Source organism: Scyliorhinus torazame, chromosome 2, assembly GCF_047496885.1.
Source record: "Scyliorhinus torazame isolate Kashiwa2021f chromosome 2, sScyTor2.1, whole genome shotgun sequence".
Classification (NCBI taxonomy): domain Eukaryota; kingdom Metazoa; phylum Chordata; class Chondrichthyes; order Carcharhiniformes; family Scyliorhinidae; genus Scyliorhinus; species Scyliorhinus torazame.
This window is the reverse complement of record NC_092708.1, coordinates 172,429,613-172,446,137: the sequence shown is the minus strand read 5'-3', so window position 1 is coordinate 172,446,137 and position 16,525 is coordinate 172,429,613. Positions and strand designations below refer to the sequence as shown.

General features: G+C 54.2%; 1 protein-coding gene across 1 annotated transcript in view; it reads left to right on the top strand.

The window, feature by feature from the left end:
- Window positions 1-16,525, top strand: part of LOC140393728 (parathyroid hormone 2 receptor-like) — a 302,658-nt gene that overhangs the window by 173,053 nt on the left and 113,080 nt on the right. Inside the window, exon 8 of the mRNA XM_072480057.1 lies at window positions 13,544-13,604. Within this exon, the coding sequence (XP_072336158.1) occupies window positions 13,544-13,604 (61 nt within the window). The remainder of the gene's footprint in view (window positions 1-13,543; window positions 13,605-16,525) is intronic.

Below are 16,525 nucleotides of genomic sequence, written 5' to 3'. Positions count from 1 at the left end.
TAATGCTCTGCTCCTCTCCCCCCTTCCCTTCTGAGCAACAGGGACAGACTCCGTGCCAGAGGCCCGTACCCCATGGCTTACCCCTGGTAAGTCATCCCCCCCACAAGTATCCAAAGCGGTATACTTGTTTCTCAGGGGAACGACCGCAGGGGATCCCTGCACTGACTGCTTTTTCCCAGTCCCTCTTACAGTTACCCATCTATCTCCAATCTTTGGTGTAACTAATTCCCTGAAGCTGCTATCCATGACCCCCTCTGCCTCCCGAATGATCCAAAGTTCTTCCAACTCCAGCTCCAGTTCCCTAACTCGGTCTTGGAGGAGCTGGAGATGGCAGCACTTCCTGCAGGTAAAATCAGCAGGGACACTAACGGCATCCCTCACCTCAAACATCCTGCAGGAGGAACATTGCACTCCCTTCCCTGCCATCCCTCTAACTTTCTACCAAGATCTGGCTAACAACTAACTTAAATTTTTTATATTAAAAAAAAATATTAATAACAATAATAAAATATGGTACTTACCTCACACCAAAGGGTTTTATTATTAGATTAGAGGAGGAGGGCGGGTGGGAGACACTACACGTGTAGTGTCTCGGGTTTCCTCTTCACCAGAATTTATTGGTGAGGGTCTTCCCAGAAGTCCGCGGGTCGACTTCCTGTTCCCACCTTAAACACTAAAATTAAAAAAAAAAACTCAGGGCTATCAACAGCCCATCAACCCAGGTATTCGCAGTTGCATTCAGGACTGTTTGCAGCCAATCTATCCAGACATCCACAGTTAAATTGGCTATCCCCGGGAACAATTGCAACATATTAGCAATTGAATACCGGGCCAGACCTGTCGGCGCCTGCAGTGGCCGAAACAAAGACAGGTGAGCGACCACCCCCCGATCGAGGAATCGCCTCACCATTGGACACATCGACCCCAGAGATTGGGGACAGAATCCAATCACTTGGGACTCAGGGTCAAGGGCCGCCCCGGGAGGCGGGAAGCCCCTGGGCCCTATAAAGGTGAGGGTCCAAGTTCAGATCTCTCTCTCTCTCCTCTTCACCTGCTCGAGGCCTTCGCAAGACCAGCCACCGGCAACTGTAAGTTTGAATCCAACGATCGCTATCCGGTAGAGACACCTAGCCACCGACCTGTAGCAGCCTTTTGAATCCCGCGGGCCAGATTTGATTGGACAAGCCATTCGTTTCCCTGACCTGGTGGGCTCTTCCTAAAGTTAAGTATTGGCCAGTAGTGATAGGCTTATTATATAAATAGTAGTATTAGGGTATTAATATTGCTTGTTGTATATAATAAATGACCGTTGTTTTAATCCTTACTAAGCGGTGTGCTGTATTATTGATCATAACCTGAACTTGAACCACGTGGCGGTATCATAAAGATACCTGGCGACTCATGAGCAAAGGTGACGTAAACAGAGCAAATAGACTAAGGTTAAAAAGAGCAACATAATTGGCGACATCCTGACGGGACCCGACTTAGAAGTGGAAAACCACTCCGGGAGAACCCCAACATTTTGAATTAGAAGTCCAATCGGAAACAAACAAAAAAAAACCACAAGTTTTCAAGCGGTTCTGGTTAATAATTCACAATTCGGAAGTGTGTATATGCATGCGTAACCAACAGGGTTATAAGGCAAAACTGATAGATTTTTTGTTGCGTCAAAACTATCAGCAGTTGGTATTTCGGAAATTAGCGCAAGCCGTACCCGCATCTATCACACCACCTTAGCCCCCTGTTCCAAATTCGAACGTAATGAGCAGATAAGAGAGAGCCATGCAGGCAATGCAAGCAATGCAGCGCCTCATGAACCCCGAAGATTTTGCTGTCGCACCAGTCAGCAGCGTAGGAGCGGGACAGTGTCCCGTTTGGGAAGTGGAAATCCGCAAAATTCTGCAGGGCAAAGGATGGCCCATGTGGAAGGATTTCTGCAATAACGATGACTCAGGTCCTGGAGGTATAGGGCATACTTGGTGGGAGAACCTGAGTGAGATCCACAGAAAGAGTTTAGCAAAAGCGCGCAAGCCGATGGCAATTGTGTCCTGTCTGGCACAATTGCGAGGCACAGAGGAGGTCGTCAGGGCGCTCCGCAAGGAAATAGAAGGCATACATCGGATGAGTAAAATCGATGTATGCAAAATTGAGAAAGAGAACCTGGAGTTAAAAGGGAAATTAGCAGCAAAAGACGAAGAGGTGGCTGACGCCAAACGGGGTCACCAATCTTGTCTGGCGCACTTGAGTAGTTTCCAGTCACAATACGAAAAGGCTTATCAGGACCTGCAGCGTGCAGTCCTGGTAAAGAAAGAAACAGAAAACCAGGTAGAGACGCTCCAGAAACAATGCAGTGATCTCAAGGCAGCCTTCAGAGCGCTCCACGCCACAACCACGGAACAAAGGCAGAGTACTTTGGACCATGGAAAGTGCCAAAAGCAGATTGCAGACTTGAAAGCACTGCTTTCTGTCCAAAAGGGATTTCAAGAAACCTTTGGGGAAAGTTTAGACCAGGAGACAGCGCAGAGATATGTTCAGGGAGCATGTGTGCAGGGAAAACCCCAAAGGAGGAAAGCAGCCCCATCCCCACACAACAGATAATACAGGCTCCCATGAACCCTGCAACAACCCACCTCACCGCCACAGCAGACGAGGCGGAGGTCTTATATTCTACCCCCCTCACAGTGACCCAATTACAGGACGCGTGTGCCAAAATCACACCGTTCCTCCCCGCTTCAAACCCACACCATTTCTTTGCCACCGTCAAACACCAGGCGACCATGTACGGCCTGGATGAGAAAGAGCAGGTAAAGCTCACGGCCCTCAGCTTAGACCCATCGGTCGCAGCAGCCCTTCCCGACCCACAGAATGTAGGAGGAGGCACCCTTGCAGAAATGCATACTGCGATCCTGGATGCGATCGGGTACAACCGGGGCGACCCCGTAGACGGTCTGAATAAATGCAGACAGAAAAAGTCTGAACACCCCACAGCGTTCGCAGGACGCCTGTGGATTCATTTTGAAGCCGTTTTCGGCAACGTATATCGTGCCCATTTGTCCCCAGACAATATGGCCAAGTGGACCCGCACCCTTATCTCCCATGCCACGGAAGCAGGACAGAATGCCTGTAGCAATTATGACCCCTCGGAGGAGGCTCAGAATGAGAAGTGGGTGGTCAAGAGATTGTCCCGCGTTTGGGAACAAGCGGCTCACGGTAAATCAGCCACTAGAACACCCGAGCAAAACCAAGCTGCCGCAGACGTGCAGGCAGTAAGAACCACTCTCCACAACCCCGCCTGGGTAAACAAGGGAAAGAACTGCCCCCCTGCCAAACCGCAAGAGTGCTACAATTGCGGACAATTGGGACATTTTGCTAAAGAATGCAATGGCCCTAAAAAAACAGAGTGCCCAACCGACAGGCACTCCCGATAAGAGAAAGGCAGAGCCCATAGCGACCGAGAACTGAGGTGTCCACATGATGATTTAAAGGAGACACTTGGTGAAAAGTGTTGTCCTTCCTGATGGAACCTGCAGAATGTTTTACGTTGTCTGTCTGTTTGTTAAATGTTGTTCGTTGTCTGTCTGTTTGTTAAATGTTGTTCGTCCTACAGGAGAATGTTCTCACTGCCCCACACCCATTCACCTGAACTTTTAGCTCTTTTCCAATTGGACAAGCCAGACCCTTGTTCAGCGATACCAACTTGTCCACAGATACCTGGTCACCAGACCAGACGCCCATTCAGAGGAACTATCTTTTCAGCTGATACGTGGTCACCAGACCAGACGCCCGATCGTAGCTACTCTTCTGATTTGATGGTAGAATCAGAACAGTAACCCCACCATGATGACTACATTTTTGTCCGTTCTTTGGTCGCTCAGGCAGTGGAGAAACGGCGTGAGACCCGCCCTGCCTGGGGACCCCCCCGTTGGTCAAAAACGCTCGGGTAGGGAAGATACGGTATTGGTAGCCGTCCTACCCGGGGACTCCACCCAAATCGTACCCGTCGCGGCCCACACGCACCTCATTCGACCTTTTCTTTCAAAAACAGTTTTATTTTATTTAGGCAACCTTTGGGTTGCTGCCACATGCTATTTACATCCTGGAACATTTGGATGATAAACCTAGCACTGATCCACCATTGGGAAGTGTGCCGTGTCCAAACATTTGTTTTGAAAAAGAAATGGGGGGAGAGTCACATACTGTGACCAATTATAAGGGTTTAATTGGCCCCAAGAAGGACAGACACACTAACACACCAGATATTAAACCAAAGTATTTACACACACTACGCTTGTCTTACAGAACTCCAGAAGCTCCAAGTCCGGAGAAAACCAGCAAAAACAGGAAAAGGAAAGAAAGAAGACAGCCATGAGGACTCCTTTCTTCGTGCTCAACATGCTTGTATGGACTTTTTGTTGCGCGGGAACGTGGACCCCATCACTCCAAACCCCTTTACTGTTAACACTTCACTGCCCAGTAGTACCGAGGGCCCAGTCACCAACCACGCTGCATTATCCTGGTGTGCCAAGTTCATAACTTGGTACTCTCTATCGTACATCATTGAGGCACTTTTGGCATTGGCTATACTCAGTTGTGCAGTACAGACCATGCGCCTCCGGAAGTGGAAAAGGAGAGCGTACCGCGCTCGAACCCTGGTATATCGGATCCAATCCCCGATATTCGGCTACAACTAGACCCCAGACCACCCCCGCGACATATGAATAATAAAACATGCACTGGCGGTTTTTCCTGTAAATAAAAAGAGAATGTATGGAAATGTATGATCCTGAGCTTGACTGCCAAGCCAGGAAAGAATATATTAAATGTTGTAATTGTTATTGTATGTTTAGAGAGATAAGATTGTATAATACTTGAAGAATTGTTTAGGTAAAATTAGAAGTTCCCAGTTTATTTTTTTCCAGACACATGCCCCTGCCTGACATAGCGCCCTCAAGAATTGTTTAGGTAAGTTTTTGTGCATAGCTAGGGTCAGAGTCGTGGCCATGTGGGAGGTGCCCCCCCATCAGGAAACGAAGAGGACAAAATTTATGTGATCCAGCTCCAGGGTCCCAGGTTCGATTCCGGCTTGGGTCACTGTCTGTGCGGAGTCTGCGCGTCCTCCCCGTGTCTGCGTGGGTTTCCTCCGGGTGCTCCGGTTTCCTCCCACAGTCCAAAGATGTGCGGGTTAGGTGAATTGGTCAATGATAAATTGCCCTTAATGTCCAAATTGCACTTAGTGTTGGGTGGAGGTGTTGAGTTTGGGTAGGGTGCTCTTTCCAAGAGCCGGTGCAGACTCAAAGGGCCGAATGGCCTCCTTCTGCACTGTAAATTCAATGATAATCTATGATTAATCTAGGACAAAGGTTTGGCACAACATCGTGGGCCGAAGGGCCTGTTCTGTGCTGTATTTTCTATGTTCTATGTTCTATGTTCACGCTTCATGTTAGGATCACAAGGCGGGTATGTAGCCATGTAAAATGGCTGCGTCCAATTAATCTGGCCAAAACCCAGTTTAAAACGGCTAACCCGAAAGACTGCTGGGAAAAGCAGCCAAGAAGACACAAGCAGGCAGCTGCAGACAGTTTTGCATATTCGGCTCTGGGAAGGTAGCCCAGATCGATACTCAGGGCTATCAACAGCCCATCAACCCAGGTATTCGCAGTTGCATTCAGGACTGTTTGCAGCCAATCTATTCAGACATCCACAGTTAAATCGGCTATCCCCGGGAACAATTGCAGCATATTAGCAATTGAATACCGGGCCAGACCTGTCGGCGCCTGCAGTGGCCGAAGCAAAGACAGGTGAGCGACCGTCCCTCGATCGAGGAATCGCCTCACCATTGGACACATCGACCCCAGAGATTGGGGACAGAATCCAATCACTTGGGACTCAGGGTCAAGGGCCGCCCCGGGAGGCGGGAAACCCCTGGGCCCTATAAAAGTGAGGGTCCGAGTTCAGATCTCTCTCTCTCTCCTCTTCGCCTGCTCGGGACCTTCGCAAGACCAGCCACCGGCAACTGTAAGTTTGAATCCAACGATCGCTATCCGGTAGAGACACCTAGCCACCGGCCTGTAGCAGCCTTTTGAATCCCGCGGGCCAGATTTGATTGGACAAGCCATTCGTTTCCCTGACCTGGTGGGCTCTTCCTAAAGTTAAGTATTGGCCAGTAGTGATAGGCTTATTATTCCCCCACGCCACACCACACCCCTCCCTCCCCCACACCACGTGTCGCACGCCACCCCCTCCCCCGCCCACATAGGGGGGGGCACCACATTGCACCCGACCCACATGGGCGCCACACCTCCATTGCAAGGTGCCATGACGTGGTGCCCAGTGCCCCCCCGCAGTCATAATGTTGCCAACATCTACGTGTCTTGCTGCTGACCACCTAACTCTGATGCTTCCCCCCCCCCCCCGCAGGACAAGACAGCCCACAACCATCATGAGCGTGCAGGAATCGGAGGGGGATCACCTGTGCTGCACCCCCTCACCATCCATGAGCAGAGGGCTCTGGACCTCGCCGGGGGAGCCGCCACCCGGGAGGTAGCGCCATGCCAGATCGGAGGCGCAGTACCAAGTGAGACTCCCCAGCCTGGCTACACTCCCACAGCCCCTCATCTCCCCCACCTCACACTGCACCCCCTCACACTGCCCCCTCCACTTCCTACCCCCCTCACACTCCATCCCCTCACACTGCCCCCTTCATCCCCTAACCCCCCCTCACTCTCCACCCCCTCACACTGCCCCCTCCACTCCCTACCCCCTCACACTCCATCCCCTCGCACTGCCCCTTTCACCCCCTAACACCCCCTCACTCTCCACCCCCTCACACTGCCCCCTACACTCCCTGCCCCCCTCACACTCCATCCCCTCACACTGCCCCCTTCACCCCCTAACCCTCCCTCACTCTCCACCCCCTCACACTGCCCCCTTCACCCCCTAACCCCCCCACACTCTCCACCCCCGACTCCGCGTGTCTAACGATACATGCTTTATTGTGTATTCCCGGGCCAGCTGCCGATCGTTCCGGAACGTCTTGGAGAAGCCCCCAACATCCAGATCCAAGTTCATCCGCCCACAGGGACGCACGCCAGGGAGGGGAAGGAAGACGGACAGGAGGGCCCTCTTCCGAGGCCGGGGCACAGGAAGCGGACGCACAGAGGACAGACAGAAATGACACTGACGAACACAGGATGGACAGCCAGGACACTGACGGCCATGAGATGGAGAAGAGAGGATGGAGAGCCAGGACAGTGATGGACAGAGGACGGGGACTCTGGACAATGACGCACAGGGGACGGCCAGGCAGATGATGGACAGGCCGGACACGGCACCTCACATGGGCCGGGGAAAACGTCCATCGGTCCAAGGCTTGACCAAGGAGACCACAGATCTGGTGTCCGATGAGGACATGGACCTTGCGTCACTGCTGTCACCCACACCTTCCACCATAGCAGATACCCTCACCTCGGTTGGGCACATTAGTGGTGAGGCTTCTGGGACACTGGCTGGTGTGCACCACACAGCCAAACCGGTACAGCAGGTGGAGGTACGAGCAGCCGAGGGGCTGGGCGGTCGGAGGGCAGCCCAGGCCCAGCACCCAGCTGCCACCCAGACGGTTCCCGGGTTCCTGGACTTACCAGACCCACCCACAGACCCGATGTGTTTGGAAACCCTGGGAGTGGACAACAGGATGGCGGCCATCTTCCAGCATCTGCAGATGCAGTTGGAGGAGTCCATCCACGTCCAGGAGCAGGGGGTGGTGCCGGTCATGGCTGCCACCCTGGCCGACACCGCACGGGTGGCCTCCGTGGTGGAGGCAATGGGGACAATGGTTTCGGCCATGGGTCAGGTTCTGCAAGGCATGGAGCTTCATGTGCACGTGTCATCCGTGGCCCAGGACAGGGCTACCCTCTCACAGGCAGCCATGTCCCAGAGCCAGCTGGACATTGCCACCGGGCTCCGGGGTCTGGCCGAGTCTCAGCAGGCCAGGGCCCAGTCCTAGCAGGCCATCGCTGAGAGCATCGGCGGCCTTCCGCACGTGCTGGATGGCGTCGCACAAGCCCAGCGGGAGGTTGCACAGTCCCAGACAGGGATGGCGCACTCCCTGAGCACAATCGCTGGGAACGGTCAGACCCTGGTCAATGCCACTGCGGGCCTCCAGGACTGGCAGCGCCAGGTGTCGGTGGTCCCACGGCGCTTGTCTCCGCTTGCACCATTGTCCCATAGTGAGGCCCGGGGGCCACCGGGCTCCCCGAGGGAGGAGGAGGTTCTGGGGCCCGTCCCGGTGATTCCAGCAAGGGAGGTTCCGGAACACTCGGACTCCTCCCGTTCCGTCCCTGGTGCATCTGGTGGGCAGCGGGCAGAACAGGGTGGCACCACACCATCCAGCACGCCCGCCGAGCAGCCTGGCCCATCCAAGCCGGGCTGCCCCAGGAAACTCGCGCCGACGGGAGCCACGTCGAAGGGCAGGATTCTCAGCAATGTGCCTCCACTCCTGCTGTGCCGTCTGGGGAAACACCAAGGCGTAGTAAGGCAAAGAAGTTAGACACGTAGTAAGTTGGTGCAGGGCAGAGCTTAGTTATAGGGGCTCGGGCACTTGTATGTGAATGTCACGATTAAAGTCACTGCTACACCAAACCTAGATGCCTCTGTGCTATGTCTGGTGCCTGAGGGGTCGTGAAGGGGACCGAGTGGCGCTGGGTTCAAAGTTCGGTACAACCGTGAGCCCGGGTGTGTGGTTCCCCCCCCGTCCCCCGTCCCCCCCACCTAACACCCTGTCGTCCTCGGCACATCGATGCCAGCTACCCCACATGGCCATGTGATGGAGTGTCCGTGACGCATACAGGAACCACCCAGGTGGAGGGTTTAGTTATGGCCATGAGTCAGACATTGTTTAACGATCCAGAGCTCACAGCTCATCGCAGAGCGGGTTGTCATCATTCAACATGGCACTGATCACACCCGCTTACACAAGCAACTGTGTGAGACCATCCTGTTGTGTCACAGGTGTAAGGTGTTGTAAAAGTGGTGGTGTGGGAGCTAGGGCTGTCGGATGGTGCGGGAGGTGGGGGGTGCTGGGTGGTGTGTTTGGGCGGAATGGAGGTGCAAGTGCCTTGCTCAACGGTGCCCTCCCCCTAGTTCATGAAACGTGCGGCGATCAATGCCTCGCGTGCTCGCTCGCCAAGCCGGTGGCGCCGTGCAGCCTCCCGTCCATATCCAGCCCCCATGTCGTGTCTGTGCCCCCCCCCTCCACATCCTCCTGCTCATGTGCAGATGCGTCACCCTCATCGGGCTCGCCCTGTGCCTCCTCCTCCAGGACATCGCCCCTCTGTTGGCTATGTTGTGCAGCACGCAGCAGACAACAACTATGCGGCCGACCCTCTCTTAATGGTACAGGAGGGTCCCTCCAGAGTGGTCGAGGCACCTGAAGCGCATCTTCAAGAGGCCAAAGCACCTCTCCACAACACCCCTGCATGGGCCTCATTGTAGCGGGTCTCTGCGTTGGTCTGTGGCCTCCGTATAAGCGTCATCAGCCACGACCACAACGGGTAACCCCTGTCACCCAGCAACCAGCCCCTCAGCCGGGGGTGTGACCCTCGAACATGACGGGGATGTAAGACTGCGCCAGTATAAAGGCATCATGCACATTGCCGGGTACTGGGTGCACACATGCATGATCTGCATGTGGTGGTCGCAGACCACCTAAATGTTCATGGAGTAGGTCTCCTATCTGTTCATGAACACATCCCTGATCTCCGATGGTGGTCGCATGGTGACGTGCACTCCATCAATCACCCCCTGGACCATCGGTATCCTGGCCACGGAGGTGAATCCCGCTGCCCGGACATCCTGGTGTGCGCGGTCCTCTGGAAACTGGATGTACCGGTCGGCGATGGCATACAGGGCGTCGGTTACTGCTTGGATGCACCGGTGCCTGTGAGATACCGGACAGTCCCCGCTCAGCGTCTGGAACGACCCCGTCGCGTAGAAGTTGACGGCTACCGTCACCTTGACGGTCACCGGGATAGCATGTCCTCCCCCCGTTCCACGTGGTGCCAGGTGTGCCATGAGGTGGCATATATGTGCAACGGTCTCCCTACTCATTCGGAGTCCCCTCCTGCATGCCCTGTCCAGCAGGTCCTCGAACGACATGCAGTGACGGTACACTCGAGGCCTCATGAGGCGCCTCTGGTGCCTTGGCACCACCACTTGCTCCTCCTCCTCCGCCTGCGCCCCATCAAGATCAGAATCCTCGTCCTGTGCATCCCCGACGATGCAGTGGTCATCGTCCCCCTTCGCCCCCTCCTGCACCTGGTGGGCGGGCGGGCCTGCAGCCTGAGCGCGTGGCACGGGGCCCCCTGCAGCCAGTCCCTCTGCTGCAGCTGCCGATGCCGCAGCTGCTCTGAGCCGCCTGCGGCGACGCTGCCGAAGGACCACCTGCAAGACAGCGGCTCCCACTACGGCGGCAAACATCGCTGGCTGGTGCGCAAACATGATGATCTGCAGGAGGGGGTGGGGAGGAGATACAACATGTTTAACAATGGCGCTTTGACACCTCGACAGCCAGGTGCCGTGGGATACATGTGTTCCCCGGTTGGCTAGTCTCGCTGCAGACACGCAGGCACCCTGACTCCTGCCCACAGTCTCCGTGCACCGTCCAGTTTACCCCGTCCCTTCTCATTGCGCCACCGTGGGCTGGCCTTGCCCTCACGGGAGCTGGGTGTTGCGGCTCCTGTGGGGGGGTGGGGGGGGGGGGGGGGGGCGGGGGTGGGGGGGCTGGGCGCACCCAAGGTCAAGGCCTGTGACCTTGCGGGATGGTGGCGCCAGTGGCCTTTGCCCATCAGCATGACCTCAACTTGCAAGCGTGTCTTCGCCACCGTCCTGCCATGGCAGGCCGGCTGGCATGTCGCTCCCGTGGAAAACTCTCCCCACCCCCACCCCCCCCTCCCCGGAACATGGAGGCCCCGCCCCGACCACCCCTCGGACATGATTGCACGACTGGCTGATAAAGCAGGGATGAACGGCGATGGCGTGACCTGGGGTCACGCCGTCGGGACTTCGGCCCATCCGGGCCGCTGAACAGCGGGGGGCCTGGAGAATCGCCATGCTTAGCTCCCCATACCACAATCTATTCAAAGTTGTGGGTCAGGTGAACTCCATGATATACTTTGGGGTTCTCTAAACCCTGGCCCATAATAAGGCCAAGTCACTGGATGTATTGAAGAAAGAGATATAGGGATTTTTTAGATTTAATGGCATCAAAAGGTTTGGGGACAAAGTGGAAATATGGCATTGAGATAGAGGATCAGCTATAATCATATTGAATGGTGGATCAGACTTGAAGGGCCGAAAGACCTATTCCTGCTCCTAATTTCTATGTTTCTTCACATTTCTACTGGTATCTTCCAAACATGGCTTCCTCAGGAATGTGGAATGCAGCATCTCTCAGAATATTCCATTGTATTGTGGTAGAGTCAGGGCAAGATGAGACGTACTCCATTTTTATGGCACGAGCTACATCTGCTAAGTTTACATGTCTAGTCTGAATGGGTGAGTGAGAAGGTGTGTTACATGGGCTAGTGAGTAAGCAGATAAGTCGGTAAGGATACTTTGATGAGGTGGGTAAGTTCATCATTGGGTAGGGGTAAGTAATGTGGGTAGTGAGAATAAGGCAGGGCTAGGAGGGGAGGGTAAAGTAGGTGAGTAGTTGGGAGAAGGTGATTGAGGGGGTAGTAGGTGACAGGGTAGTGAATGAGATGAGTAAGTGGGTAGGTGGATGAGTTGCGTACGTGGCTAGAGGGTAGGTGGGTGAGATGGATGAGGTAGGTATGTGGTGAGTGGGTAATTTGGTCAGGGGTAGTTGGATCAGGCCGTGAGAGTAATAGGGGAGTTTGGAGTGAAGCCTGGTGGTCAGGGTGGGGGTGGGGTGTGCGGAGGGGAGCATTCGGGGGGTAAGGAGGGTATTCAAGTGGATGTGGAAGTTGGGTGAGGTTGGGGTAGCTGAGAGGTCAGCAGGATAGTTGGTGATCATGGGGGGTAGTCGAAGATCGAGAGAGTAGTCAAGTAATCGAGTTCAGTTGGGGGCTGGAGCAGTAGACGGTTGGTTTGGAGAGTGGGCGGGGGTGTTGAGGGTAGCCACGGGGAGGGGTGGTGAAGTGTTTTCATGGGGGGGTCAGTGTGTATCATTGTGGTGGAGGGGGTTAGTTAGCTGATATCCAGGAGTTAGACTAGGTTTCAATCTGTCTAACATTTCTTGGGTAACTATTCAGATAAGTACATTGGAATTGTCCCAAATCTCTGACTCTGACTCAAAGTCAGAAACATTCACGCCGGGTCCCAGGAGGCAGGAGAATTGTCCACTGGAAGTTGAAACTTTGGAGGTGCACACGTCAGGGCTTCCATGGCGTCCCTGAGAACATCTCAATTCTGGTTTGTCCAGTCTCTGATGATCTGGAGAATGGAAGATTTGACCGCTCTTTTGATGGAACTCAGGATGATTATGTCAACAAATTGATACCACTGGAACAGATTGTTTTCAACTCAAAAATAGGGGGTGGGATTCTCCAATAATGGGGCTGTGTCCCCACTCCAGCATCAAAATAAAAGTCTTTGGCGTTATATGTTCCTGAAGAAAGTCCAGAGTGATTCTCCTACCTGGAGGGGGCTAGCAGGGCCCAGGAGTAGCCCTCGCAGCTCCGGCTGCCGATATGGGGCCCTGCACTTCCGGTCGGGGGTCCGTGCATGTGCACGGCGACGGCTGCCCTGCGCGAGATGGCGGACCCACATCGCGGACCGGCACCAAAAAGATAGCCCCCCCCCCCCCCGAGATCACGAGTGCCTGCGGATCAATTGCCCCCGATCGATAGCCTGACTGTCGGTGAGGACCCCCCCCCCCACTCCCGGTGGGATCCCACCGTCCCTCACCAGGGCGGCCGCGGACTCAGTCCGCAGCCGCCGCGCCGAGATCCCGACGGGTGAAAACATGAGAGACCCACGCCGTCGGGAACTCGGCCAGTTACACTTGGAGAATCGCCGCGGGGGCCTCTGTCAATGGCCCGGAGAATCGCGGGAGCAGCGTTGCGCCGGACTCCGGCGTCAACGCCCATTCTCGGCCCCCGCGACGATCGGGATTTTGGCTCGGAGAATCCCGCCGGGGTGCCTGTTTGTTTTTTACTTTAAATCACAAGAGATGGAAATAAGATAGCAGCTTGGCAGTTCCACAGATTTAGTCTGCCATTTTGAGAATTTACAGCTACTCTGAAAACAAATCTTTACTCAGACACTGCAGAATGAGTCATAGGGTCTCCATATTGGCCCTGAAATTCTGATATTAGAAGTTTTAAAAGAAAAGTATATGAATTCTGTAGAATTAGCAGCTTTTCACCGAATCTCTCCAAGTAGATTCACTTTATATTTTTATGTACAATAACAAGGCCATGATTCAAAGGATACAGATTGAATGTTATACTATATGCTTTGCAAAATCATTAGGAAAAGAGTCAAACAACCTCAATATAGACAAGCTGTTCCGTTTCCATTTCAGGAGTTCCAGCAGTCTTTGTTGCGGCTTGGGCTATTGTGAGAGCAGTACTGGCTGATGAAAGGTGAGGAACATTTTCTTGCTTCTGATTACTATTAAAAATAAAAGCTATTGATAAGGTAGTAAATTTCAACAACAGATCAACCAATTCCATTTTCTTCGCCTTTCAGTCTCTGAAGCCTGGAGCAAATCGGGCATCACCCAGCATTAGTGTTTCACCACTCGGGGTGATTTGTGCCCAGCTATATCGTGAATTTGTTTACCCACGTGAATGCGCTTGTGTACCAAATCAAGGTTTGCAGCCCCCAAAACTTTGCTCATCTATCATTTACTCTCTCAAGTTAAACCCCACTAGTTTCCGGTGGGGTCGGCGAGCAGGGCGGCCGCAAAAAAAAGAGCTCCCGCCGGTGGCCGCGATCCGCGGCGATTTCGGGGAAATCCCCGAGACCTCACGCACTCCCCGACTATTGTCGGCCTTTGGGGCCGCCACGAGCAGCCAGCGGGGCCGGTTTATAGGCTGGCGAAAAACCCCACGCGGGTGTCGGACGGCGGGGGCTGAGGCGCCGGGCCCGGCAGGTCAGAGCAGCAGGGGCGGAGCTACGAAGAGGCCGAGGCGGCAGGCCCGAGGCCCAAGTGCCATGCAGGGAGGGTGCTCCACGTCGGATGGCTCCCACCTAGGAAGAAGAAGGCTGAAGCCTGGTCCCAGGTGAATGTAGAGGAGAAAGAAGATTGAAGGTAGTTTTGGTAAAAGTTTTTTTTTCCCAAAAAAGAAGAATGTCAGATTGATGAAGGGCAGGAGGGTGAAGGGGGAGAGAGGAGAAAGGAAAGAAGATAAAAAACAATAAGCCGCTAAAAGATGCGGAAAGCAGCGTCAAAGAAAGGAGGAAACGCGGGTTCGCTGCCGAAGGAGAAGACGAGCAAAAGCAAAAGTATTGACAGGATGGCGGAAGCCGAACTGCAAGGCGGGGGCCGCACTACTTACGGTGGAGAAGATGACCGAGGTGATGGTGGTAGAGCTGGAAAAACGTTTGGTGAGGCACATGGAGATCCTGAGGAAAGAGATGGTGGTTGTGGTGAGGTCATTGTTGGAGGAGGCAATCGGCCCGATCAGGGTGGAGATGGCAAAGGCATTGGCCGAGGTGAGAGAGCAGGGCGAGAAGATGAAGGAGGTGGAGGAGGCCGTGACATGACACAGCAACCAGGTCACCTCGATGGGGGACGAGCTGCAGAGGGTGGTGGAGGTTAACAGAGGACTCCGAGCAAAGCTGGAAGACTTGGAAAACCGCTCAAGGCGGCACAATTTGAGAATTGTGGGCTTGCCCGAAGGGACAGAGGGCCCAAGGCCAACGCAATACTTCGCTAAGAAGTTGGCGGAGCTGATGGGGGAGGATGAGAACCCCACCGTGTACGAGCTAGACCGAGCTCATCGGTCATTAAGGCCGAAGCCCAAAGTGAACGAGCCGCCAAGGGCAGTAATCATCTGCTTCCATAAGTTTTGCATGAAGGAGAAAGTATTAAGCTGGGCGAAGCAGGAGCGTGAGGTGCTGTGGGATGGTACTGCGGTTCGAATCGACCAGGACTGGACGGTGGAGTTGGCAAAAAGACGAGCGGCATTAGGGGGAGTGAAGGCGGCTTTGTACAAGAAGGGGGTGCGATTTGGTGTGGTGTACCCGGCGAAGTTGAGAGTAACATATAACGCCAAAGACTTTTATTTTGAGACAGCGGAGGCGGCTGAGGCGTTCGTGAGGGCAGAAGGCTTGGGACAGACGTGAAGAGCGGAACTGAAGAGAGACTGTGGACTGTGTTTGAGCGGCTGGAAAATGTACAAATGTTACAACTTTCTTTTTACTGATTGTATTGAATTTACTTCTCTTTGCATTGTTACAGAGTTCAAGTTAATGGCGTTCTGTGTTGCGACGGTTAAATGTTATGTTAGTGAATTGTAGGGGTTGGATTGTTGGTTTGTTTTGGTGTTTCTTTCTCTGGGACTGGGCGGAAGGGGGCGAGAGGTATTGGCGGGGGGGAGCCACCCGCGCTAGTTAACTAGAGTCAGTTAGTGAACGGGGGTGAGATGAGAGGAGGACTGCGGACGTTGGAGCCTGGATAGCAGGCTTCAATGGGCCTACGAGGCGAGCAAGAGGAGGTGGAGGGATGTTGGGGGATGTTTTTGTAGGGGGGGGTTCTTGGGAGGGGGGGAAGGGGTTCGATGTTAACAATGGACAGGGGTGGGTCAGGCTTATGGGCAGGGCCCGGTGGTATGGTGATGGTGGATAAGAAAGGTGGGGGTGGGGGTGAGAGACCCCCAGGAAGGATAATCACGTGGAACGTGAGAGGGCTAGGAGGTCCGGTCAAGAGGTCAAGGGTGCTTGCACATCTTAAAAGTTTGAAAGCCAATGTAGCAATGCTGCAGGAGACTCACTTGAGGGTGAAGGACCAGGTGAGACTTAAAAGGGCTGGGTTAGCCAAGTGTTTCACTCCGGATTTGATGGAAGGGCTCGAGGGGTAGCGGTGCTGGTCAGCAAAAGGGTATGCTTCCAGATGGAGAAGGTGGTGGCAGATCAGGGGGTAGATATGTGATTGTGACAGGGGAATTGGAGGGGAGATTAGTGGCGCTGTTAAGTGTATACGGTCCCAATTGGGACGATGTGGGATTCGCGAGGTAGGTGTTTGGGGCTATTCCAGACTTAGACACGCATGAGCTGATTGTGGGGGGGGGGACTGGAACCTGGTGCAGGAGCCAAGGTTGGACAGATCACGGCCATGCTCGCTGGTCCCATCGGGGGGGGCGAAGGTGCTGGCTGGGCTAATGGTGGAAATTGGAGGGGTGGACCCTTGGAGGTTCCTGCACCCAAGGGAACGGGAGTATTCGTTTTTCTCAGCGGTCCATAAGGTATACTCGCGGATCGACTTTTTTGTGGTGGGGAAGGCTTTGCTGGCTGGAGTCAAGGGGTCGGAATACTCTGCAATTGCAGTGTCAGATCGCGC